This window comes from Macadamia integrifolia, unplaced genomic scaffold, assembly GCF_013358625.1.
Source record: "Macadamia integrifolia cultivar HAES 741 unplaced genomic scaffold, SCU_Mint_v3 scaffold688, whole genome shotgun sequence".
NCBI lineage: Eukaryota > Viridiplantae > Streptophyta > Magnoliopsida > Proteales > Proteaceae > Macadamia > Macadamia integrifolia.
This window is the reverse complement of record NW_024870512.1, coordinates 261,197-280,852: the sequence shown is the minus strand read 5'-3', so window position 1 is coordinate 280,852 and position 19,656 is coordinate 261,197. Positions and strand designations below refer to the sequence as shown.

General features: G+C 38.6%; 2 protein-coding genes, 1 long non-coding RNA gene and 1 other non-coding gene across 4 annotated transcripts; 2 read left to right on the top strand and 2 right to left on the bottom strand.

Moving 5' to 3' along the window:
- Nucleotides 1–3,199: 3,199 nt before the first annotated feature.
- On the bottom strand, nt 3,200–6,140 carry LOC122069663 (protein CLMP1-like). Its single transcript, XM_042633727.1, has one exon. The coding sequence runs from the start codon at nt 5,836–5,838 to the stop codon at nt 3,487–3,489; it is 2,352 nt and encodes a 783-aa protein (XP_042489661.1). The 5' UTR covers nt 5,839–6,140; the 3' UTR covers nt 3,200–3,486.
- A 3,330-nt stretch (nt 6,141–9,470) lies between these two features.
- LOC122069670 lies at nt 9,471–10,648 on the top strand. The gene is made up of 2 exons (XR_006137510.1): nt 9,471–9,521; nt 10,056–10,648. It is a non-coding gene; the product is annotated as an uncharacterized LOC122069670 (long non-coding RNA).
- On the top strand, nt 9,689–9,811 carry LOC122069671. Its single transcript, XR_006137511.1, has one exon. It is a non-coding gene; the product is annotated as a small nucleolar RNA snoR111 (small nucleolar RNA).
- Nucleotides 10,565–18,131, bottom strand: LOC122069668 (probable tyrosine-protein phosphatase DSP4). Its single transcript, XM_042633734.1, has 5 exons — nt 17,761–18,131; nt 17,535–17,628; nt 11,485–11,542; nt 11,353–11,396; nt 10,565–11,145 (listed from the first exon to the last, which is right to left on the bottom strand). The coding sequence occupies exons 1-5, from the start codon at nt 18,012–18,014 to the stop codon at nt 10,906–10,908; spliced, it is 690 nt and encodes a 229-aa protein (XP_042489668.1). The 5' UTR covers nt 18,015–18,131; the 3' UTR covers nt 10,565–10,905.
- Between the last annotated feature and the right edge of the window lie 1,525 nt (nt 18,132–19,656).

Genomic DNA, 19,656 nt, shown 5'->3' with positions numbered 1-19,656 from the left:
CATAGTTTCATAGGCCAATATCAAAGGAAACAATATGATCATTAACAGCTCTACTGATTTCTGTCCTGGACAGAACAGATCAATAAAACAGGGTTTTTTGGGAGATTTTATCTCACTAATAGATGGTCAGAATGACCAGATCTTTTGTTGATTGATGGTCCAGATGGGAGGGTGACATGATCCAAGTTTCAGCCAATTCTGCTTCAGGTAACCAGCAACAAAAATAAAAGCTTCTGAATTTCTGGGCAGAACTGAGGGAGGGAATAGTTTCAAGTACCTGTAGACTGTAGTGCTTGGACTAATATGTAACTCATTGGATGATTGAGAGAAGAAGTGATGCAGATTAATAACCCAAATAGGCTTGTTTTATTAGGAATAAGCCTAGGGTTGGGTTTATGTGTTGGGCCTTCAGTCCATGTGGTCTGGAGTGTATTGGGCCACTTTTATGGGTCCAAAAGAGGGGTTCTAAGATTGAGTACGGAATTGCTAGTTAGTTTCCCTTTTAGGTTGGCTTGATGGGTTTTATTTAGTTTCTAATTTCAGCATTATTAGTTTCCAAATTCAGTACTTAGCTTCCAATTTCAATACTTGTAATTCCTAGTTTCTATTTCCAGTTTTAGTAACTAGAAGAGATTCTATTTTCTTTAGTTTCCTATTTCAGTTTTTGGAAACTAGAGTTAATTTCTATTTTCTTGTAACCCCATCATTATTATAAATAAAGGAGAGCTCTCATTAGTAAAGCGACAATTTTTATTGAATGAAAAAATATGTTGCGGCTGCCACTGGTCTCTGTTGAGGCTGCTCTTTGTGATTGATCAAGGAAGAAGGTTTGGTGTTTGATCCAAGTGCCTCCTTGCGGCGTGAAGTCTAAGACAGTTCTACAATTTCTTCTTTCTTATTTATCAAGTGTTTTTCAAGTACTATTACTGTTCCGTAGCCAGGTATTTAGACATTTAATTCTGCCCAGAAATTCTTAATTTTCACAATCGGTTTCTTTGGTTTGAAGCACTTCTGGTTTCTGGTTTGGACTACAACTTGGGTCGAGTCATTCACTCTTTGGAGGCTTCCTTCGATCCAAGTATGAGGTTATTCTGACCTAGGATATTGAAGTAAAGTAATCTGGTCCTATTTCTAATTTCTGGTTTTAGAAACCCAGTTTTCTACCTACCGACCTCTCACTGATCCAAGGAATCAGCTACCTGATGGGGCTCAACCTTTGGTCAACTGTTGGACCAGATAAGGGGAGGGTTCGATCCTAGTTTGAGGATCATCAGACCAGGGGTTTGACTGATCTGATATTAATTTCAGTTCTGGCCGAGTGTGTCATTCTGCCCAAATTCCAGATCTGGTTTGGCTGATCTGTTTTTGTGTTCTTTCCTGACTGATCGTGAGTTGTTTCTATCAAATACCTGTTACTGGTTAGTCCTATTTGTTGGTATACTTATGTTCTCAGGAATTCCAGAATTTTGTGCTTCAACTGCTGGTTTACAAGGAATGTTTAGCTATTATTTCTCAGCTGTTGTCTACTGTCTACTGTTGGGTGATTATTGGTTGTTCTTTGATTTACAAGATCCTGTTATTTGGGTCTAGTTTGAGTTGTCAAACCTAGTCCTACATTAAAAAGAAGATAGCTTTAAGAAGACGAACCTCTCGGGCTTCCCACCGCAGAGAGTCAATTGGATCAAACACCAATACCATCAGCCTTAATCAAACACAAGACAACTCTTCATGGAGAAGACAATAGCAACAACCATTAAATTTTTTCATCAAAATCTGAGCTTTAGGAGCCTCCTCTTCTTTATTTATAATGTTGATGGGGGAGGGAATTACAAAATAGAAGGTTTCTTAAAAAAAAAAAACATTAATTTAGTCTCCTAATACAATACTAACAAAAAAACTGAAATTAGAAACTAACTACTAATCACTTGACTCAACTAATAACTTGACTCCTAAAAAACCAAATATAATTTAAATCAAACCCAACTAAAAAGGAAACAAACTAGTAATCCCGTATGTAACCTTAAAGCCCCTCTTTTAGGCCCATAAAAATGGCCTATTACACTCAAAACACATGGGATCAAAGGCCCAACATATATGGAACCCAACCTTAGGCTTATTCCTATAAAACAAGCCTAGTTTGATGAAGAATCTACATCACTACCTCATCCATGTAGACCTTTCTTCTACTTCAGTTATGGACTCTTGTTAGTTTGAGGTTCATTGATCACCTATATTTTGTGCCAAATTGGTTCAAAGCCAAATCTAATCCATCACATGTACAGACCATGGAGTAGATACAAATCAATCCCACCAAGGCTTGAAAGATGCATAAGGTGATTAAGCAATTTATGTGAGAAGGTTAAGAACTCTTATGAAGATATCAAAAGCCCAAATGGAGGCACAAGAAGAAGACCATATATAGATATGATCATTTAGGTTCTTCTGAAGGAGGAGATCAAAAAAATCCCAGCCATTATACCCAGTCCAAGGACAAAACCTAGAGTAATGCTCAGTCCAAGTACTAAAGAATTATGTATCAGAGGTTATGTTAGTGTGAGGCATTGTTTGTGAAATGAAACTAGAGGAACTGCTCTCCGACTGAGGAAGATATGTAGGTCTGCCTTTCTTCAGAAGGCTTTCAATACTTTCTCCATCACTAGAGAAACTTCCCCCTTTTGTTGGATAGGAACAAGAAAAAATATTCTAATTGTTATTCACAATCAAACCTAGCATATTTATTGCTTGTGTTCTCCCCTTCCCTTTCGTCATTTTCCTTCTTTTATTTCTTTTGGAAGCTGTGATCAGACTAGGGCTAGTTAGCATCATACCAGTCTCCATGCCCCTTGAAACTACAAGCAACATTTAAAATACATACAATAGTACCCAGGCATTTACTTTTCCCAGTGGGTTGCTTAATTGCTCCGTCCAATTTTTATGTTGAATCATATAAAATGCTAAAACAGTGGGTTTTGATGATGCTACTGCCACAGTTGAAGAATCAATCCAATTAAAAAAAAGAAATATATTATTGAAAAGCTTGTTATCAAATAACCCCAATAAGGGGTGCAAAGTCACAAATGGGACATGAAGCATCAATAATTCAAGATGGAGTTAAATCCAATCATAAGCACAAGGAGGTCAGAAAATACAGAAATAAAAATTTTAAATAATGAGAAGGAAAAAATAAAAAGCATAAACATTGCAAGAAAACCTTTCAGCGCTTGATATGTTAAAATTCATTGTGAAGAACTCAAATACAAAACCTTTTAAGTAAAAACACACCTGTGTCCCGTTGACACTGAATTCCTCTACTTCATAAGAAGAAATTAAAATAAGAACCTCATCAACACAATTAGGTGAAAACTGCAAAAAGTGGATCATCCCTTTCTTTCTCCATTTCAAAGTCATGGATATATGGTAAGTTAAGGAACAAACATGGAGGCAATCCATTGAAACCATCAAGCAGGCTGCACAGCTCATTTCAAGTCACATTTCTATATGTTTGGCCCCATCCTTACAATCTGATTCAGTAGTAGCGTTGGTACTTAGGTTTGACCCCTTTTTGTCCTCTCCTTCTACCCCATCAGCATTAGATGCATGGTTCTTTAGCACGGCTGCAATATCAGCTTCAGAAGCCCCGGCAAGCTTAAATCTTTGCACAGCTGTATCCAGATTCTTCTTCCAGCCATCAATCCCAAGCTTAAACTCAACCTGAGACCGCTCAAAAAGCATGTTGCCCCAAAAGAGATGTATCTGAGATCTCATCACAGCTGCTTGTTCTGCTGCTTCATCTGCAGAAACCTCAGTACCCCCATTCCCAGATGGCCCACCATCAACACTTGATCCTTGCTTCTTCCTTCTTTTCAAGAGGTCATCCTTCTTGTTGGCACTTGGATCTTTGAGCTCAATAGCCCTCTGTTCCTCTAGCTTCTCCCACATTTCAGTTGCGGCCTTCATCTTCTCTTCAGCATTATCAAATAGCTTGATTGTCTCCGTAGAATCCCAACATGAGAGATCAGTCCTATTCGCTAAAGCGAAAGACCAGTGAAGCTTTGCAGTCTCAAAATGTTGTTGTCCCAATGCAAGCAACCCCTCATAGAAGTCTGGTTTGATCCGGAGAGCCTCTTCATATTTCTGCCCAGCCAAAGAATACTTTTCACCTACCCAGTCATACGCTGATTGAAGCTGGGCCGTCATCAATTCCTTTGCCGCCGAATCATCCAAAGGTATCCGCTTTCTTGCTGCACACATGTGAACGTTCCCCCAGTTGAAGAAAGCTAGAGCAGCCACTTCTTGGAACTTAGAAGCAGCCATGTCAAAGAGGCTTTGAGCCTCCTCGCTTGTCACTGTTTCCTCAAGAGCCTCGGAACAGAGCTCCATCCCTAGCTCGTGTAAGTCAACATGAGCATCGGAGTCGATACCCACATGGGTCCGGAACAACTGAGCAAACTCAAATAACCAATCATCTATCTCAACCTCTTTGCACTCGGTATCATCCGCGACTTCCGACTTCTCCTTCAGAGCTTCTTGCTCAGTGTTTGCGATCTCATTATCTACAACTTCCACCACAGAATCAGCGGAAGAAGACCGAGACCCAGCTTCATCTCCCTTGGCCACCTCGTTCTCCACAGGCTTCTCTTCCTCTTCTTCCACGAGGTATGGCTCCTGCTCAGGATTCACCTCGACAATGTGCAACCTCAGCATCCCCAAACCATTGGCTTTCTCTGTTTCAGTTTCCTTCGGTGGAAGGGTATCCACAGAAGACTCTGCTAACCTGAGTTCACCAGTACAAGTGATGGTCACCAAATCACCATCAGCGTCCTTGTACTTGATCAGAACCGATTTGGAGGATGGAAACCGTGAACCCACAATATCCCTCAACATTTTGAAATTGCAATTGGCAGGCATCTGGGCAAGCCTGATATCATGATCATAAACGAGTTTCAATGGCCTCCATCGGATGGCAGCCGATTCTGAGGCCTGCCCATTAGCGGGCATTGGCAACGAGGATGATGAAGAGGAAGAAGATTGAACCTTTGTGTTACCCTTAACCGGATAAGGAGCAGATTCGGAAGAAGCTTTTGAAGGCTTCAAAATAGGTTTCGGCTGCTGGGGTTTCATCTCGGCACCGTTTTCAGCAACGAGGAGTTGAGCCTTTTCAGCTTCGTTAACAGGCGAAACCGCCACTCCCGCCCCCAATGCTGTAGCCTTCTTAGGAGCCGGCCTGGCCGGCAAGCAAGGTCCGAGGCCGGCAATTGGGGCACCACGAACAGCAGAAGCGCCGAGGGCCGCAGGAGAAGGACGGCTCTGGAGATCTTGCTGGGCTTCCTGGCGGGGTCCGAGTGCCACCCGCAAGCGACGGGCAATCTCCAAAGCGTCTCGGTGATTGGGATCAGTAGCCAAAAGAGACTGCACGTCCTGCATCGCCATTTCGTACTTACCAAGAGCCTCGAAAGCCTTGGCACGACGGAGAAGGGCTCTGCCGAATCGGGGCTGGACCTGGAGAGCAAGAGAACAATCGGCGATGACGGTTTCGTAATCGATGGGCTTCATTTGCATCAGACAAGCAGCACGGTTGCTAAGGAAGACGGCGCGGTCCGGGTGAGACTTGGGAGTGAGACGAATAGCGTTATCATACTGTTCGAGGGCAGCCGCGTAGTCTTTGGCCTGGAATCGCTTGTTCCCTTCTTCCTTGAGCTCGTGGGCTCGTTTCAAAAAAATTGAGGCATCCAAATCAACCACTCCATTAGCCGCTGATACAGGGACATCATTCGTGACTGCGTTACCACTCCCACCTCCGTTACCACCCTTCTTTTTCCTCCCTCCCGATTTCCCCATCTCTTTCCTTAAACAGAAAAAAATACCATAAACAATCGACGATTCAGAAGCTTTAGATTATGGATTTGCGCTTTCTAAGGACCAGTTGAAGAGAGGAGAGGAGAGGAGAGGAGAGGAGTGGGAGGAAGTAGTGAAGGAACCCTGGATGAAAATGGCGATGGTTTTAAAGTGCCCCCACAAGTTCGTAAACCCTACAAAGCAAACAGATCCAAGTGTTGTGTCGCTCTTCTAGATGCTTCTCTTTCCCAATCCCAACTCAATTTTCAATGAGCAGCTCTTGGTACCCTGGTAAACGTTTGGACTTTGGAGTAAATCTGCTGCTTCTTCGGTTCAACGATATTAAACTCGGTCAATCTCAAAAACCCTAGAATCGGTTTCTCGGATCTGAAAACCCGGTGATTCAAGGATTTTAAACTCGGACTCGGTCCAACTTTTTATCCACATCCCGAAATAAATCTCAAAAATCATAGAATCGGTTTCTCAGATCTGAAAACCTGATGATTCTATCCCAAAAACCCTAGACTCCGAAACATTCAGAATTCAACATTATCTGGGTATAGCATGGATTTAGGGATGGTATCGATATTAGTATTGGTATTGGTATCGATATTGATATCAATATCTGCTAATACCTATCTGATACTGATTGAATCAGATCGGATCTACGAGTATCAATCTATTTTGCCTTTGCTTTTATTAAAAGGTATTATTTTTTTACTATTTTACTTTAAAACAATATGGATAATCAATCCAAATTAATTAGGGATCAGGAATCAATCTCAATTGATATCAATATGATATAGCCAATAAGATACTGCTACTTGAAACCACGGGGTAAGTAATCCACTTGGACCAAGTATCCGCTGGGGGTGTGGAATTGTAAATGGGCTATAAAGCATTCATATGGAGGGCTTGTGTCGAAGGCTTGGCTACTAGGGAGGATCTTCACCATCGGCAAGTCCTTATTGATCATTCATCCCAGTATTGTGGAGCGCTTAGCAAGATTGTTGATCATGTCTTGCTTGGCTCTGATTTTACTACTAGCCATGTTTGGATTGGGAGTGGTCTTGCTTATTCACCTCCATCTGATTGATTACCAGCACTTTCAGATTGACTTGGTAGTTGGGATTCTCTCTTTCGAATGGATAAGAAATTAGCTCGCGACTGATTATCCAAGGCCTCGTTTCTCTGTTGGTTCTTACGATGAGCTAGAAATGTTAAGCCACTAAAGGGAATTGGTGAATTCCTCACGATGTTATTGTTGTAGCTAAGAAGACCTTTATGGAGTTTCTCAATAGTAAGCCACCAGCACTTCAGAAGCCTGATGCCATGCCTCCCATGGGCAGTTTTGCCAGTTATTTTGAAGGGCTACACTACTTAGGCTCCGCTTAGTATTGTCTCTATTTCAAAAATGATGTTTCATGTCAAAAACAAAAATTTCAGTTTCTATGTTAAAATGCTGTTTTTAAACAAAAAAAATGGTGTTTCAAAATTTCAGATATTTATCAGGAATGATATTTCCTTTTTTTGTAAAGTGGAACGAAACTGGGAAGATGGAGTTCCGTCCAATCTCGTTTTTTCAGTTTTTTTTTTTCTTTTTTATTTCACTTTTTGTTCCAAAAAAACAAAAACAGATCATAAGTGCACCAAACACTTTATTTTGTTTTTTCATTCCAATAGAACAAAAAAACTTCAAAAACTTTATTTTAGAACGATACCAAACAAAGCCTTAGGTTCCTGAAAGCTAACTGTGATGCAGTGTTACCAAAGGATGGTGCAAGAGGTGGATTAGGAGTGATATTTAGAGATCATAGAGGTCAAGGGTGTCAATGGGCCGGGTAGGGTTGGGTTTTAAAAAACCCAGCCCAACCTTAAGGTCTCTTAAATCAACCTTCGCCCAACTCAGCCCTAGGTCGGGCTGAGATATTTCAGCCTAGCCCAACCCAACCTAGCCCTATTGGACCTTGATTGGGCCGGGCTTAGCCAAACCTGACCAGCACAACCCAATACCATTGATTTTTTTTTTTTTTTGGTGTGAGTACTATTGGTTATACTTGGTTGTTTGATCTTGATACACTGCAAAAGCCAAAGACCAATGTTTTCGTATATATGTAGATTGTGGAAAATGAAAAAATTTTGTAGACCTTTTTTCTATAAATACCCATTTATAATTATTAATGTATCATATTGTTATGTACTTAATATACGTACATAGAAGGGTTGGGTTGGGTTGGGTTGGTTTAAGACCTCAACCCAGGGCCAACCCAACCCTACTTTGGGTCTGAAATTCTCAATCCTAACCCATTTTATGGGTTGAAATCTCAGCACAAGCCTTGTTCGAGCTCAAGGTAGACTAGGGCGGGTTTGGGCTAACCAAGTTTTTTTGACACCCATAATAGAGGTCATCAAGTTAGTGCCTATTTGATTCCATAACATCTCTTCTCTGGGAGGAAGCACTAGCGGTATGATGGGCGATCTTAGAGGCTAAAACATTGCGGATCTCCCACTTGATTTTGGAAACCAACTACAAGGAAGTGTTTGATTTTATTCATGACTCAGCTTGTCTGTCACCAATGGTGGCTGCTCCAATTTTTCCGGATGTTATCTTCAAAGCACTTTTCCATCTATTTTTTTTTTTTCATGTATGTCGAGATGGGTGAGGAAGGAATGAAAGGATGGAAAGACGAGCAAAGCAAAAGATAACACACAGAAGAAGAAGTAGCAAAGCACCAAGGCATTGAAGTCAACAGTTTCGTTAGCATATCCGGTTAGTGAGAATAGCCATCGTCTATAGCGGTCATCGATTCATTTGGGTTAGCGGTACTTAGTCCACCTTTTCATTTTAATAAATCTCTAGCGGAGTTTAAAGTTCAGAAAACGACATTCATTGTGACGAGTTCAACTTAACAAAATGGTATTTTGATGGACAATGGAGGTGAAGCATATTTTTGAAGCAAGATAGGCAATTATCAATCAAAGCAGTGGAAGCTGAGCGTTCACCTTAGTAGCAAAGGGTTACAAACTCCGTTGCTTATGCTCTTGTAAGGAAGGCCTTGTCTCTTATTATTATATGTCCACAATTCGATAATATTCCATTCCAGGACTCTCAGGAATCTGCTTGTTTGGAGGCTATGAGTCGTTCGCATGTTACATCTCACTAAACTTTCATTTCATGTATCTTAAAAATATATCAATCACTGTGGTTTATTATTCAAATTCGTAGATTCCACTCATCCGATTTGGATTTATGAAATAACCTTGACTTGATTTGAGAAATGGAATCAGGTCAGGATTGAGCAAAGGACAATATCGATCTGACTCAATCCGGATTGGCCTGGATCAGATAAAAATACCCATTGATTTAATTAAAAATTATTTTTTATTGTTTGAACCTTTGTCCATATACGATATTAGCCAATAATCAATTGAACAAAACCGATTCGAATCCGATATTCCGATCTGACCGACTCAGACCGATCCGAACCGATTCCTCCAACCATGCTGGAGAGAAATCGTCTCTTTCAAAAACCCTAATTAAGAAACAAGGGCTGTTTCGTAATAGGGATATGAAGTGCCTGTCATCAAGCTGCTATAAATTGTAATCATCATGTTCACTCTGACTTCCATGTGTGCTAGGGTTTGAAGCCCAGTTACTTCTCTCTCGTATTATAGCTCAATGGGAGGTTAGGGTTAGGTTGATGTTATTGTTCTGTAGTCTGTTAGGTTTTTAGTTGGCGTAAGTAGCTGTTTGGATCGATTCTTTCAGCGTTTTCTAGTGTTGTAGACGGAAAATCAAAATACGTTTTCTAGTGTTTTAGTTGGAAAATCAAAATAGAATCCTCTGAATCAACAATAGAATGGGAGGCTTAAACATATGTACCTCTCGTTTTGAAGCAGAGGAATATCAATTGGTAGGCGAGATATCGTTTCAGTCGCCCATTCGATTGGCGATTCGATTGTTGCTCGTCAACATTTTTTCACCTATCTTTTCTTGTTTTGATGGGTTTCTTCAATTGATCGTCACAGATCTGTTACGCCTTTTTTTTTTTTTTTTTTCAAGAAATTTACTGTAGATTTACGGGTTCTTACATCCCAATCTTTTGCTCTTTTCAGATTAATGTGTATGCATTCGAGTTCAACCTACCCTACCCCCTTCAGATTTTCGTGTATTAGGTTATAATTACCTGAAAATTTTTCTTTTCTGTGATCTTAACTAGATAATCGGAATCTGTATGAAACCTAGATCCGTTAATGATCGAGATTGGAAGAAAGGGCGTCAGCGACCAAGTTTCCTCGGTTAACATACCTTTACTACTGACCAACGGTAAGTCAGGGCGGAGGCATGAATGGTAACACGGCTCCAGCGTGAGCGTCGCCGCCTGAGTTTGTCTAGGAACACTATCCTCCCGTGGTATGCCTGTGTCTGAGGGATTCATCATTAACCGGGGATCTAAAATAACTTGTCAGTGTTCTCTGTAGGAGAGAGTGGCTCCTCAACGCCTCCCTTTAAATGTTCTCTCTTGAGGAGAAGAAGAACATGTTCTCTCTTGAGGAGAAGAAGAACATTGAAATTTTTGGTAAATCTCAATGCTGAAACTCTCCATTGAAGGTAAGGGAAGGTTGCAGGTGCTAGCGGAAGGTAGGAGATGATTGATTTTTCTTGCTTGTTTTAGGAATCGGACAAGAGTTGGACGGTTTATCGACAATGCATTTGAGACTTTATAACTTCTAATAATTTCAACCTCTTTCCATTAAATCCCCTCATAATATTGAAACTTTCAATCAATTGCCTCGTTACATCATTGTTGAACCAAGGCTACAGATTGATTTACAAATTACTAAAGTCTAGAACTTAAAACAAATGACTGATTACAAGAGAAGTTTGATTAAACCTACATAAATCCAACACATATGAGAAGAGAATACCCTACAACAGTGTTCCTACAGATTGTTAACAAACAAACAGGAAAAAGCCTGTAAAACAATGCTTCTTACCATCCGCATTGAAAAAAACGGATTGTCTTATTCATTTCCTGCTAAACCCATCTTCAAGATCATCATAATCCATTAATATTTTGGATAAGATTTCCATCCTCTTCCCTGGGAAGTAAAGCCTTCGGACTTTGAGTTGGAACATGAGAATGTCGAAGGCAGGTGCTTCAAGCTGGAATCATCGAACAACTCCATAAACCTCTGATCTGAAACCCTAGCTTTGGCAGCAGCAAATCGCTGGTACTCATCAAAGACTGAAGAAAGGCACCATCGTTGCAATTTTCTCAAGCACCCCACCAGACAACCAGTTCGATGCTGAATGGAACAAAAAGAAATAAAATTATAAACACACATTTTAAAGATTCAAACTCCATACACTGGAAGGAACTAAAAATATTCGACAACATTTCAGTCCAGTTCAACACTGCAATTTTGATGGTCATTTTGTTTCGATTTCAATTGAAACCAAAATATTTTGCGAAATCATTTCAGCTAGAGAGAGAGAGAGACTAATGTGCATACCTTTCCCCGCTTGCAATGGATTAAAATTGGGTGGTTCCTAACATCTGCATGGCACACAGGTTTGATTATAAAGTTGAAAACCAAACTCCGAGCTGTCTATAAATTAAACTAATGATTTAGTTTTTTTTATACCAAGGACAACTTTGAGTGCTTCACGAATCATATCCTCCGGAATATTTACAAAAGGTTCCTGCATACAGAATGTAGCCTTCAGGAACATGATACATTACCTTAAAAAGATTCCCAAGTACATAATTTCACCAATTTGAGGGTCAACAACTGTGTGCACACCCAAAAAAATAAAATTGAATAAAAAATGGAGATTTTTTGACAACGCACTTCAGCATAGACACATCAGATCCCCTGAATGTTTAATTAATTCTTTCAACATTAAGTCACTATTCTCTGTACAAATTTATGCAACTTAATTGATATGCAAATAGACTTTCCAAAGAAATTCTTAATGTTAGTGGTACTACACAAGCACAGATGACTTCAGCCACCCTACAACTCCAGCTACCCAGAAACTTTCCAAGGACAATCACCTTAATAAAACTAATATATATATCAAAATGTAGAGTAATACGCCAGCAAGCAGCACATCGATTAGATATTAATAATACCAATAGACACTTCTTTTTAGGAGAAATTAAGTGAATTCATCCCGACTCAGGATGGCAATGGCACATACTAAAGACACACCTTGCCCAGCCTGCAACGATTTGGGTTTGGCAATTCAATAATGAGTTGCCACCTTTTACCTTATGATGCAGATTAATTACCAAAATAGGCTTGTTTTATTAGGAATAAGCCTAAGGTTGGGTTCCATACATGTTAGGCCTTTGATCCCATGTGTTTTGACTGTAATAGACCACTTTTATGGGTCTAAAAGGGACTCTAAAATTAAGTACGAGATTACTAGTTAGTTTCCATTTTCATTAGTTTCCTTTTTAATTGGGCTTGATTTGAGTTATATTTGTTTCCTTAGGAGTCAAGTTATTAATTGAGTCAAGTCATTAGTAGTTAGTTTCCTTTTTCAACCAGTTTCTAATTTCAGTTTTTAGTAACTATTGTATTCGGAGAATATTTGGTTTCCATTTTGAGGAACCTTCTATTTTGTAATTCCCTCCCCATTAACATTATAAATAAAGAAGAGGAGGCTCATAAAAGCCTAAAATGATTTTGATAAAAAAAATTAATGGATGTTGCTATTGTCTTCTTCATGAAGAGTTGTCTTGTGTTTGATCAAGGCTAAAGAAATTGATGTTTGATCCAATTGACTATTTGCGACGTGAAGTCCAAGAGGTCTCTTCAACTATTCTTTTTTTCTTTTCAAAGTTAATTGCAAGGTTCTTCAAACCAGGTAAGGGATCTGAACTGCTTTTGATTTCTGGTTCTGGAAATCTCAAGTTTCTCTCCTGCTGCCCCTATATTGTTCTGAAGATCCAGCCAGCCGATGGCCCTCCCCTTTTGATTGATTGTTGGGTTTATTAAGAGAGAGGTTTGACCTTAATTTGGGACCAATCAGACCATGGGTTTGTCTGATCTGAAGTGTTAAATACTTCTGGCCGACTGTGTTTCCTCCCAGATTTCAGATCTGGTTTGATTTACCTGCTCCTGTGGTATCTGTTTTTGATTGTGGCTTATCTAGTACTCTATACCTGCTGCTGGTTAGTCTATTTGTTTGGTGTAATCTCTCTTTCAGAAATTCCAAATTCTGGGTTTGAAAATTCTGGTTTACAAGGATTGTTTGACTCTTACTTCTGGACTGTTGTTTGCTACCTAATTTTGGGTGATTATTGGTTGTTCTTTGGTTTATAAAATCCTGTAGTCTTGGGTCTGGTTTGGTTGTCAAATCCATTCCTACATTACCTTACAGGGCCTCACAGGGGATACATTGAAATATTATTAGGTGATTGCATGCTTCATTAAATAGGGTGGGTTAGTATGACTAATAATTACTAGGATCAGGTTTCGATTTGGAGAAACCCACCCAAAACCCAGATGTCGCTTAACATTCAGGACTTCAGGCTTTTCTATCTGGCCATGACAAAAAATTTACCTTGACATGGTTTTGCCATACAAGAAATTTGCTTTGTTGTACTATGAAAATTAATTAACTCGGTCAATCAAGTTTTACAGTACACTTTCTAATAGAAATAATGAAAAAAACAGCAAATTAGTCTGAGTTGATTAGATAGAACAATGTACTAACACAGAAAATATAATTATTTGGTGGAAATTGGGTCAAAAAAATACTGGCACATGGAAAACAAAACAATAGAAAAAATTGTTATGTCAAAGTGAAAAATCACAATACTCTGATTCAAGAATAATGAAGTGGGTAGAAACACCATGCAGGAACTGAAGGGAACCCAACTTTTAGAAGAAAACAGAAAGAGCAAAGCATACTGGCACACAAAATAGTAAACCACATTTATAGGTTGTTTAGAGGGAACAGAGACGCACACACGCAGATAAAATACTTCTATAAAATACTTCTTTTGGTGGAAACAGGAAACATACTGGTACATGGAAATATGGAATAGATATCTCTAGAAGGGGCAAGTGGGTAGAAACACCATGGAGGAACCAAAAGGAAGCATAGCGTGTTTGCAAGAAAACCAAAAGGAGCAAAGCAAAAAAGGATCTACATATGCTCATATACCGTATGCAAAACAAAAAGGCTATGCTAGCACAAGAGAAAAGGATAAAAATAGATCATTCTGAAAAATAGCTTGAGGAAGAATCATATTTCCATCTCACATTGTTTTATCAAGTTGGTGCACCACTGAAAATAGTAACTCAAGAACTCCAATATCAATTAGCCACTGTTCCAGCACACATCATTGCCTAATGAGGCAGATCGTTGGTTCAACTCTCAGTTGAAGCATCCAGAGTGGTCTCACACGAAGATTGACAAATGTATGGCACTTGAGAGGGTGAAACTTGCAAAGCAGATGCAGACAAGGATCCAGATGATGTCACAGTATGACTGCAGATAGTGTGAGATTGTCTCACTAAGTATCAGCTTCTAGATGTTTTATGCATGGGGCATGATCTCACATAGTGCAGAGTCCTAGTTTGATAAGGAGATGTTTCTAAAATATTTTTAAGTATCAAACAAGGTATATATATGAAGTAGGATATTATCAAATATATATACATATATATATAGGAGTAGGATATCTTCCGATGAGGGGTTTATGTACTATCTGGTGCAGAAAAGAATGTTTTCTTTTAGATTAGTTACACAATAAATCGCCAGAAGCTAAAAGAGAAACTAAAAGTTCAATGTCACACAATTATTCCCTAGGTTCTTAGTAATGAAAAACTCACTACTACACGTGCAAATGTAGCAAAAGGATCTATAGAGATCCAGTATTAAATATCATTCCTACATTCTGATATTCTAGAGCATCACGTATCAAAAAGATCCAAGAAAGACCAGCACCTGAAACTATTAAAGAGTAGGGAGTATGGAAGGCATCTAATATGTAATTCTAGAGGTTTGGGCCAACATTTAAGGAACCGGAATCAGCCGTGGAGATTCCGATCCGGATCAGTCAGAATGGGCCTGGATTGGCCAATAATGCACCCATCAATCCACTTTATTGGATTGCCATATGAATCGGTACGAGGAACTAATAAAAACAAAAATGGTACAAAATCTAGAGAGTAGAGAGAGAGAGAGAGAGAGACTAAAAACCTAAGTGGATGACATGACTAAAAAAGACAATCTATCAAGAGTCCAAGGATCACCAGCTCCTTCAATAGTTGAGGCTTTTGCAAAAAATTTATAATTTGAAAAAGAACAAGACCATGAAAAAAAGGCCACTTAGGTTTCTAGTTAGTGATGACTGTGTAAGAAGAAAAACATTCTGCACATATGTTTCCACAATGAGAGTGCAAATTCTATTTGACAACATGATGGCAGCTTAATTTACAAACTTAGGCTTGAACCTAATGGATGAAGATTATATGCAAATCCTTGCCAAAAATCCAAATGAACCTAAACAAAAATGCCATACGAAGATTGTTTCCACTAATGATCACTTGAGGACTGTCAAGAAAGTAAGCACCAGGTGTTTAATACCAGAGTAAGAGCACTCCCCAAAATTTGAGGGAACTGGTTGGACATGAACTGGGTATCTGCAACTAAAGAGTTTACCAATGCTGAGAGTGCTTCCTTAGGAGACAGCTGGTGGTTAAGTACTTTCTACAAGCTTGTATGCTCCTAAAAAGATAAGCTGTTATAAGATTTTAAATATCTAACCTTTTCTACTTATAAAAAGGTTATATAATCCCACCACTGTACACTTCTCCGATGCTGTCATTGTCTAGTCATATATTGGTTTCTTGAAATTATTGGCCAAGGAAAAAGTAATAACTGATCATTGGTTTTTGTTATTTGTCCGCCCAAAGGGCTGAGGCAAGCCACAAGAATATATATATATATATATGGATTATATTCATAAAAAATGCCATTAGAATTAGAGCTATAGTTCCCCCCCCCCCCAAAAAAAAAAAAAAAATGTAAAACTGGCAACTGAAGGTATAAAAGTAAAGGGATTAATCCAATATTAGAAAAATACTGACAATTCAGTTCAGTCAATTCATCTCCTCAACAGAATTCTAGCAACACAGTATACGAGAGAGTACAAAATTACACACCGAGAAAGTAGAAACGTATAAATTTTGAAGGCATGTAGCTGTCTCACAACAAATTCAGGAACGGAGACAGCTAGGACAGCTAATTGCATTAAGTTTCAAATGAACTGCAAAGTCCCACTTCTGCAGAACCTCCAAACTGCCACAAATTTTAAAGTTTGTAGAGATTATAGTGATCAAATAAATTTGTTTTTATTTTTATTTTTTATTTCTATGCATTAAACTCTCGAGGAAAAGATCACCCAACCAAGCAAACATTCAAAATAAAAGAAATATAACTATAGGAATTCTCGGGGTCTACAGTTTCTTCTAATTTATAGGCTCAATTATTAATACAAATTTTAAAAAAGAGTGAGAGAGAGAGATTCCCAGTGCATGAGACTCCCACTACTGCAAGCTATGGGAGGGGTAAATGTACGCAGACTTACCCCCAGCTTCGCAGTAGAGGCTGTTTCCAAGTTTTGAACCTGCAACCAACAAGTTGCAATAGCGCAACTTACTGTTGCGCCAAGGCACGCCCACATTTAAAAAAAGAATATTTGGATTAAAAGTACCTTTTTTATTATAATTGAAAGTTGAGCTTTTCTGTGTCAGTTATGTTATCCTATCACAGTAAAGATGAGGAAAATATGATCTCCTGTTAGTGAGATGTGTTGGGACATGGATTCAATCCAAAAGCATTAGATTCGACCCTCCAACATTTTGATACTCAAGAAGGGTAAATTAGACATATAGATGTAAAAGCAGCAGATCATCTTTTTCCTTAGAGTGAATGGTAATTAAAACACGCAATTCTTCCTTTAGCAACAATTTAGAACTTTTCAGCAGTCATAATTAAGTATTTTCCTCTTGTAAAAGTTAGCAAAGATCAGGAAATAGTTCTCTTTCTCATATGATCAATAAAGAAGGACAGTTGCAGACAACAAGCATTGTATCAGATTAGAATATCAGAGAACTGACACCCAAAAATATCATATCTGACCATTAAGCTGAGATAGAATGAGAAATAGCGAAGCAAAATCATTTTTGAGCAGCAAATAAATATCGGATGTAGCTAATAAACAAAAACATATTTTGCAGCAATATCTACATAACTGTATAAGCATCATTCCAACAATGTACTTTGGTTCCTCACTATTTGCAATTCTTCGATTCAAACCTTGTCACTAGCTTAGTCGGACTCATATGACCCAATCACATTTCATAGCCTATGAATCATACGCCTATTTTAGTACGGCTCCCTTGATACACCATAATTGAAGCACATTATACAAGCAACTTGAATTACCGCGGACAGAGCTCCACCTTACTGTCCACTAATACCTAATTCATTAATTCTAAACGTTCTATAGCCATGCATAAGTTACCGGCACACAAATAGGCAAATCAAATGGCGAATCGTAGCAGCATAGCTCACTGCATGAACTTCAAATGGAAAACTTCCAGATTGATCTTCGCTACATAATGCATACCAACTTGTAAATACCGATCCAATAAGAAAAAAAAAATACCTTGTATCCTTCGATCCCGAACTGAAAAAGCCGAATCCCATTTGACTTGAGAAACTCGGTATTGGGGTCCGGATAAGGCTCGGGACAAAGACATCTACAACAAAAGCACCACGGAAAACCCTAGACCATCAGGATTATCAAAAACAACCAATCTGAATTCTAAAACCAGAAGATGTAGGGAAGAAAATAAGGAAAAAGAGTTGAAACAGTATCCATTTGCACTCACATGATAGAACGAAGTCCAAGGGTTTGTAAGAATGAGAAGTTGGCCGTATCGGGGAAGCCAGACCTGAAGATGCCATTATCGACCATAGAGAAATTGAGAGGCGGAACGAACAACTCCTCGCCATCTCTGTCGGTCTCTGCAACGGGGACCGGAATCTTAGCCTCAGAGATCATCTCCAGCTTCAGCTCTAGCTCCTCGTCTACCGTAATCTCATTTGCTATACACATCTCTCTCCCGACCTTCTCAACTTTCATCACTTTCGCGCCAACAAATGAATGGGAAAATAGAAAATGTGGACAGCGAAGGGAACTGGGGGAGAGAAGGATACATATAGTAAGGAAGAAAGAATAAAAAAAAGTATCTAGAATCTCAAAGGATCTTTGCTTCCCTCTCCTTTCTCCTCTTCCCCTTTTTATTCTCTTATTCTTTTTTGGTAAATTTTTATTCTCTTTATTTACGGGTTGAATTTGTTGTCACTGTGTTGGTGACATTTTATTTTGTAACATACATGTCATGTAGTAAAATGTATTAGGAATTAGTATCGGGTATCGGGTATCGGGTATCGGTTATCGGGTATTAGGTATCGATTATCGATTATCGGGTATCGGGTATCGATTGATCCATATTGGTGGGTTGATATGGGTTTTTTAATAAAAAAATAATATATTTTTTTTATTTTAATAAGGAAAAGAGGGTACTCCATGATAGTGACCATAACCCCCAAGTCAAAGCCTCTATATAGTAAACAACTTCCATGTGTGTTGGTATCGATTTTGATGGCGACCCTTATTGGTCTCAAAATTGTGAACTAACATTGCTATTTACATGAGGCTAATATATGTGGACAAGAAGACCTATGGTCTCTAGTTCATATGTTTAGTTTCAGCCTAACTGAAATTAACTACATGATAAAATAAATTCTAGGTCTATATCGCATTTGGAAGTAAGAAATTAGAGAATAATTAGGTTTCAAAATGTATTCAATACCCATGACCTATTTCAAGATTGCATGCCTAACACAATCCTTAAAAATTCTGGGCTATAAAGAGCATGGTTCAAGCAACTGGAATTGACAGTAGGAATGGAACCAATTGATGCCAATCATAATTCAATTGGATCGCTCAAGAATCAATTTGAACCCTAGAAATCTAGTACAAATCAACCATGATTGAAATTTTGATATGTTTCCTCAAACCATGACAAAGAGATTAAGAGAGTGCATTGGACTACAAAAGGTGCCTGAACATACATGGAACAATATGCCATTATATAAACCGCTGAGGTTGTGGTGTGCTAAGTCCGTATTCACTAACAAGTTTTGAATTTGAGTAACCTTGCTATTACCTTCCCCCCTCAGAAAAAAAAAAAAAAAAAAAAAAAAAAAGGGAAATGCATTTGAGGTTAAAATTGAACATGTGATTAATCATGACCTTTATCTAAATAACAATAATTAAAATTAATCACATAATTTTTTTTTCAGACTTATTAGAGGTGTCACTATGCCTAATGAAGACATTCAATTGTCTTTTTTTTTTTTTTTTTTGGTATTGCATATATATATATATATATATCAATGTTCAAATCTTACTCCAAAGCAAACAAGAATAGTTATTCAAAATAAAATTATTAAAACATCATTAAATTGTGATGAATTGGAGGGAGTGTTTTCTAGGTGGGATGTAGACGTTGCGGTCGAACATAGGGGTGCAAAATGACCACCATAGCCCCTGATCGATGCTTTCCCCTCCCCATGCACTCTCATTGGCCTCGGGCAGACACATGTTTCAACCCCTACATCCCACCTAAGAACTTTAATCCATAAAATATAAGTGCAACTTTTATATTTTTAGCTATTTCCTCCACTCATTTTAAGTTGAAATTGTATCAACGATATGT